At 34.5% G+C, this 7,514-nt stretch overlaps 1 protein-coding gene across 7 annotated transcripts in view; it reads right to left on the bottom strand.

The window, feature by feature from the left end:
- The window catches only part of Nav3 (neuron navigator 3), a 784,611-nt gene that overhangs the window by 22,740 nt on the left and 754,357 nt on the right, over nt 1-7,514 (bottom strand). For all 7 annotated transcript variants that reach the window (XM_005374355.2, XM_005374353.2, XM_005374354.2 and 4 more), the window contains 4 exons: nt 5,695-5,792; nt 3,179-3,274; nt 2,743-2,911; nt 1,333-1,568 (listed from right to left, as the gene is read on the bottom strand). In XM_005374355.2, coding sequence (XP_005374412.1) covers nt 1,333-1,568; nt 2,743-2,911; nt 3,179-3,274; nt 5,695-5,792 — 599 coding nt within the window. The remainder of the gene's footprint in view (nt 1-1,332; nt 1,569-2,742; nt 2,912-3,178; nt 3,275-5,694; nt 5,793-7,514) is intronic.

Here is a 7,514-nt window from a genome sequence, read left to right as displayed (position 1 = left end):
TTTTTTTTTTGTCTTTTTGAGACAGGATTTTGCTATGCACTTCATGCTCACCTTGTACTCACTTTGTAACCAAGGCTGTCCTTGAACTCTCAGCAATCCTCCTGCTTCAGCCTCTCAGGTGCTGAGATTATAGGTGTGAGCCACCACACCTGGCTCTGCTTGTTACTTGTGCCTCTCTCTTTTTCTCTCTGTCTCTCTGTCTCTCTCTCTCACAAACACACACACACAGATACACTTATTTAGTCCTCAAAACAATCTTATTTTACTACATTAGGCAGATGAGAAAACAGAATAAAAGCACAAGCAAATTCAGTAATGTACCCTAAATACCACAACTAGTCAGCATTAAAGACAAAGTGAACTACCACACTAAGAATCTTTTCTTCAATATGTTCTATGTCAGGTTTATTTCAAGAATTCAACAAGTTTGAGATCACATTTATTCCTGAAAATGTGCAGACCTGACATTCCTGAGATAATGCATCACTTTAGATCATCTACCCAGATTATTTTTTTTAAAAAGTAGTATGCCTCATTATTACTGGAATCCCCTCGGGATATTGCTTGTAACAGTTAAGGTTTCTCAGGAAAACCTTAGGTGGCATTGACTCAGAGTTTTATAAACATAACTAGTAAAATTAGTTTACTGTTAGGAACCAGTATCCCATATTGATCTCCTTTCTTAGATTTCTTTATTTTACTCAGTATGTAGAAATTCACTGGGTAGGTTTTATAGTCCTTATAAAGGCTGTAAAATATGACTGTCCAGACTGATAAATGTGGCACACTAGATCAAGGTAGGTGGTGAAACCGACACTGTTCGGTTCCTAAACATAATTCTTATAGAGCTGGGACATAAGCAAATTGCTGAGATCTTAGAATATTTTAATTATCATCAGATTTCCACGGTTGCAAAGTCCCAGTTAATTTTCATTTATCTATTGACACTCAGACCAAGTAGTATCTTTTTATAAAACCTTGATTACTTGAGGTAGAGTTATTTTTTCCTGTGTCTCCCATAGCACTGTGCATACATCTTTCTACTCTAATACATCCTAAATGGTTATCTACGAAAAACCAGCCAAGGGCTCTGTTGTTTTATTTCATATTATCCCACTGCCTTATAGAATACCTGATAACTGATTATTACTGAAAACAGCATCTTTCTCCAAATTATAAAGCAAAATTTGTTCCCTTACCAGATTACAGGTTTAGTGAAGAGATAGATATTTTTCCATGTACCATATGGAAGTGTCATAGAACCTTAAAACTTGATTACTTACGATGCTTGTGGATAAACAGCAGCTGTTCACTTAGGACTCTGTGACTTACCTTACTTGACTTGTGGTCCACATTGAAAGTGGCAATAGCATCCTCTGTTTTTTTCCTCCCAGATTTGGCTATAACATATTCAGCAAGTTTGTTTGCTAAATAGGTCTTTCCAGTACCACTTGGTCCTGAGAGTATAATTCTGTGATGCTCCATCAACAAGTTAAAGTACCTTTGGGTAATTGGTTTAGGAATCAGTGTATCAAAAACAAAACTATCCAAACTGTTTTCTTCTACTCCTGAAGGAGGAAAACAAAGAAAATGGTATGATGTATTGTTTTCTACAAGAGAGAATTAAAAATCTGGTGTCAACCAGCAACAGAGCTTCATTAGTCATAGGAACACAGTCCCTACAAAATAATTTGTAGGTGTTTCTAGCCCACAAACATGTGTGGCCACTTGTAGAGAGAAAATACATCAGGAGGAAGGCAGCGTGACGATCCCACTGGGAGCAAAGTGCTTCCTTTTCCTCAGGCTTGCCTCCGCTGACTACTTCATGTTTTCCACTTATGTTTGCAGAGAGAAGTGAAAGCATTCTAAATTCTAGCACAAAACATTCCTCCCCTTTGAAAGTGGCAAGTTCTGTTAAGAATAAATGTGAGGTTTATGTAATATGTCCACGTGTCTCTGAGTATGACCTTTCTGTTTAACTTTTTTTCCTTTTTCTTTATTGTTATCTATTTCTCATTATGCATCCCAGCTGTACAACCACTTCAGCTTTTGAAGAATACAAATTCTGACATTTAGCAAGGAATTAGGAAGGTAGCAACAGTGTGTCTCCTTTCACTAACCCAATTATCTTAATCATAAAACCAAATATTGATGAATTCCTGCACTGACCCAGTTTGTGTAAATTCATCGTGATTCTCAAACATATACAAACAAAGAATTATGGAGACAAGATACTTCAGGTGTTACATTAGCCTATAATTAATCACATCAACCAAAGCAAAGAAACCAGAATTTCTCCCTCCTGACTCTTGACTTCCTTTCTCTCTCTTCAGTGGTTATTTATTGAGTATACATGTTTTCAAGTCAAAAGTATAGTGATGAATATACTACCTGGAATAAAAAATAAAAATTTTGAGTTCCCTAGTCAAAGATGAGAATGGGGAAAAAATCTAGAAATCTGAACCTCCCTCAATCACATCTTTCTCACACTCTTGGTGAATACTCAGACATGTGTTCTAAGTTTCACATACCAGAATTCAAAAAAATATTGACTTCCTTGGATTTTAATGCTTTCAGTAAGATTTTAATTCTTAAAAAATCAATATGGTCATTCCATACCAAAACTATCGAAGTGGTTAACATAATTTATGAATATGAAAATTTAAGGGGAATTTGCAAAAACAGGAGGATAATTTTGGTAAAAGGTTACAGTTGTGCTTTTCTTTTCACTTTCATTTTTACCTTTTAAATTCACAGTGATGGTGTTATTATCTCCTACAAGATATCCACAAGGCAGCAGTTCAGGCACTTCTAAGTTAGGGGATCTAATTAAATCCCCTATACAATAGCTAGCGATGCAGTCAGAGCTCAGACCAAGGCTGGAAGTTGTATCAATTCGGAACACATACTCCTGAAAGAGTACACACACAAACAGTAAGATGAAATAAAGGTTCAACCATCTGTAACAAACATAAAGGTCTCAGGATAAAAAGATAGATGTAACAAATTTTGGAGATGGGTAATGCAAGTACTGCTAATTTCAAACAGTACAAGAAGAGAAAGCTTTGTTTAGTTTAAATAGAAAGGACAATCAAAAATATTTAAAATATTAGAGTTAAGGATATCTTCTAAAGAGAAACACAAGCAAAATAGCACCAGGATATCTTGTATGACTGACCTTAAAGAGTCGTCTAATTACACCATCTAAGACGTCCCATTTGGTTTTTCCACTGACACCAATGGATCCAATCAAATATGCCTGAGACTTCTGATCCTTAACCAGAACAAAATAAAGTAAGATAAAATCCAATTATGCATTTTATTTTATTGGCATGTCTTCTCCCAACACTTAATGATGTAATCAGTGATTACTAAATAATTCATTTAAACTAAAACTCATTAAGCCATGGTTGGGTGTTTAACTTTAACAAAGGAAATGAGTTATATAATAGAGGATAGCTTGGCAAACTAAGGAACCAAGTAAATTAAAGTAATAGCAGTAGCAACAATAGCAAGCAAGAAAGTGATTAGTTGATTTGTTAAGAAAAATTGATTCATGACATTTTCAGTAAAAGAGAAAGGGGAATGGAATCAAGAATAGTCTTGCATTTTAACGCAATGGGTCCATTCCTAACAAAAGGGATTTGGTAGGAGGGAGATGGTAAAAAAATCAAAGTAGCTCTAGATCATTGGAATCCTAGAAGATCATCTTACAATTTTATGATCTAATCGTTAATAAACCCAATGCTCGTCTTTTCATTTTTTAATTTTAATCCAATTCAGCTTTAAGAAATATGATATCTGTGAATTTACAAACAGGTCTAATTTTGAATTTAGAGAAAATTACGGGATTCATTTTACAAAGCAAAGAATATTTTTATAATATAAGTAATGATCTTAATTCTATATTTTTAGAGGATGGAAAATTGAGGAATTTCTAGGAGGGTTAGGAATGTAAACAGTTTAAAATTTGTAGTTCAAATGGTTTCTTTTATGTAGACTGGAAACAGTTACATGAAACAATGACTTTGACAGCAGTAGATACAATTGGTTACTACATTACAATCCTATTTCTAGTCACCAATTAAGTGGCCATTAATGGGTGGAGGGGACTGATCATGTGTTACATGACATGGATTCTACAAAATAATTTCTATCATCTCGTTAAAATAGTTACCTTTAGTAAGTCACTTAGCTGGCTCACACCCTCAATTTCTTCATTTACAATCTTTAACCCTATAAATGTAGATAATTACCACTATTCTTGAAACAACCCGTTAGAAGCCAATACTTTTGCCAGAAATAGTTGAGAAATTCACAGCTGAGACATTGTGGATTTTTTTTTTTCTACTATCATGGGCTAAATGTTTATAGTCCTTCCCACCCTCCTCACCCATTCATATGCTGAAATACTACTCAGTGTGAGGAGTTAATTAGAGTTAGATTAGTTGATTAGTTAGATTAGAGAGTGCATTAAGAGTGTAAAGCTTTTGTGAAGACAGTGATATTAGGGTGGCCTCTTTTCCTGGCCCCTCAGACACTGAGGTAAAGCCATGTGAGAACATATCAAGGAGTTGACCATGTGTAAACCCCGGAGATTGCCCTTTCCTGAAACCAAATTGGCCAAAACCTTCAACTTGGACTTTGTTAGCCTCTAAAACTGTAAAAAAGAAAAAAATTCTGTTGCTTGTAGTACTAGAAAGCAAGATGGCTTCTTTTGTAGAATGTTTACTAGGGGAAAAAAATGTTCAAACATACTGTCCTTTAGAATTATTCTAAAAAGAAAAACTTATTTTCAACGTATTTATAGTGAAGTCAAAATGAGTGTGTATATAATGCTTTAGAACAGCTGCTTTTAAATCACATTTAGTTTAGGTTTCACCGAGACAATTAGACATGAGGACCCACTTGGGAGAAGTAGGCACAAATCTGCTCAAGGGAAAGTTCATGGCTTTGGGTTCCTTGGAACATTCGCTTATTGTAAAAATTCACAAGTACTATGTCATGTCTCAAACGGTATTTCAATTATTTTAAATTTCTAAGGGATCTTGCTGCTATTGTTTAAAAGAGAAAAATCATATATTTACAAATTTGTATTCTTGGGTACTCAGCTAAAATCTTGACCAAAAATATCTCTTTAGTTTTGCAAAAGAGGTAAAATCAAACGGCATTGCCAATTTGAAGGTAGTTAAAGTACTTGCCCGATGAGCTAGGACCTTGCTTAAAAATGATGCAGACATGGGACACGAGTGAGATTTGTTATACTGATTTCAGTAGAATCCATTTCTGATGTCTACAGTATCATGCATTGTATAGTCTTTTCTTTGTACAAAGGATCTATTGTCACATCACTGTATGTCATAAATGCTACCTAAAAGATGCAAGTGTCTCTGAAAGAGTATGGAAAATAAAAATTTATGACAAAGACTGGAATTATTTCTTTTTCTAAGTTTTAAGAATGGGGGGTACCAAGTAATACTGACCATGTGATACATGTGAGACACATTTCTAATTATATAGTGATGCGATTCTTTATTATTTCTATGCTTTAGACCTATATAATTAACTTATGATAATGCCAAGGCAAGAACTTCCGATAGGATATTCAGCAGAATGAATATTTAAATACAAAATACATTTAACTCATAGGTATCCTTACTTTTCTATATAAAGAATATAAGATTAAAGAAATACCTTTGCCCGACCATAGCCCTTGCTTATGGAGACTATAATTTTCACACTGCGGCCATCTTTATGTCCAGATGTATCGCCAGCATCATCTAGTAAAATATCTATCAAATTTTAAAGAAACACACAAACAACAGGGTACCATTAGCTCAGATTTGTTTACTGCTCCTGTTTCTTCTCTTCCAAGTTTTTTTATTGTTCAGTGAAATCTGCTTCCCACTCTAGCCTAAATGATTTGAAACACCTCAGCTTTCAAAAACATACATTGCATGACTGGGCTAATGCCTCAATCTAAGGATATATTTCTGTTTCCAGTGATCTTCATCCATTTGTTGGGCCACTGCCTTTAGATGAGAAAATAAGATATTTCTTCCCTATTATAGACAGGTTTGAGTACTACCTGGGCAATAGTCAATCACCGTGATAACTGTAACTGAAGAACAATCTAATTTTTCTATCCAAACTAAATTGTCCAAGCTCAATATCCATGTAATTTATGAATACAAAAGTGATCAGATTGACTGTCAACTGAAATTATTTTCAAGCATTTGGTACATATGCAGTAGCGGTACTGCTTGCCTTATATCTATCCTTATTGGATACAGGTACTGAATTGTACTTCCCTACAGAAGAATATTATTGTTGTCCTGTACCCTTTATGCTAATAATTACAAAACCAAAATGATATTTTCAGAGTAATAGTCTAAAAGCAACAAAAGGGTGATAAAGTGACCTAAACTTAACTTATACACATTGTTAAATATCACATTTTTCTTATATTATATTATATTATATATATATATATATATAATGACAGGAAAAAGAGAAAAAAGATATTATGATTCAGTATAGACAATGTATCTAACAGTGTACCTTGGCTTAGCACAATTATGTTACATGTTTCATATGTTCTTTGGCATATTAATCTGGTTCTCAATCTGTATATATATGTATTAATTTTATGAGGTTTTATAAATAAATGAATCTGATACTGAAAAAACAAAAGGAGCAGTGGGTGGAGGGAAGGGTGGGAAAGAACTGAAATGTGTATGTACATGTACCAGTTCTCTACAGTGAATGATATCATTATGTACTACAACCATGTACATACAGCAAAAAAAATTATAAAAAATAAAATAAAATGCTAGCTTTTAAATGTGACTGAAGATCACTTTTCAAAGTGTATTATACCAGATGACTGTCCATATATATTTGCCATCAACAATGATGCTAGTATTGAGCCATGCTTATTATGCAGACAGTGTTTTGTGTATGAAGAAAACTCAGTTATGTGTTAAAGAGTATATGCTCCTAGTAACAAGCTAATTCAATTGCTCTGATAATTTTAGAGAGACAAAGGCTGTGACTGTAACATTAGAGAGACAACTATTTAATGAGAGGCCTTCTGAAAATGGAATGGCTTCTATTGTATTAATAGTTGCATATATGTAATTTTGCTGATATGTCAACTTCAGTGGCTTAAGAAATGCCCAGCAGATTAGCAAAGCTTACATAGGTCATGGAGGTATGCCTTTGATGCTATATATGGCTCTTGTCCTATCCATCTTTGCCTGGTTCCCCAGCTTCGGTTCCCAGCCACTGTGCACGCAGCAGCTTTGCTCTGCCTCACCCAGTGGTGTGAAGTTTCTCTCTTGGAACCAGCCTACCATAGACTGGATCCTCTGAAACTATGAGTCAGATTAAACCTCTTCTTTAAGTTGGGGGTGGAGCTTTGGTATTGTGTCTTATTGGCAAGAAAGCTGACTAATACAACAGAGCTGCAAGACTGTACAGTTACAAAATAACTTGTGGAGCTTGAGGAATAT

The sequence above is a fragment of the Chinchilla lanigera genome, unplaced genomic scaffold (assembly GCF_000276665.1).
Source record: "Chinchilla lanigera isolate Chin_1 unplaced genomic scaffold, ChiLan1.0 scaffold00004, whole genome shotgun sequence".
Classification (NCBI taxonomy): domain Eukaryota; kingdom Metazoa; phylum Chordata; class Mammalia; order Rodentia; family Chinchillidae; genus Chinchilla; species Chinchilla lanigera.
This window is presented reverse-complemented; position numbering and strand designations above follow the sequence as displayed.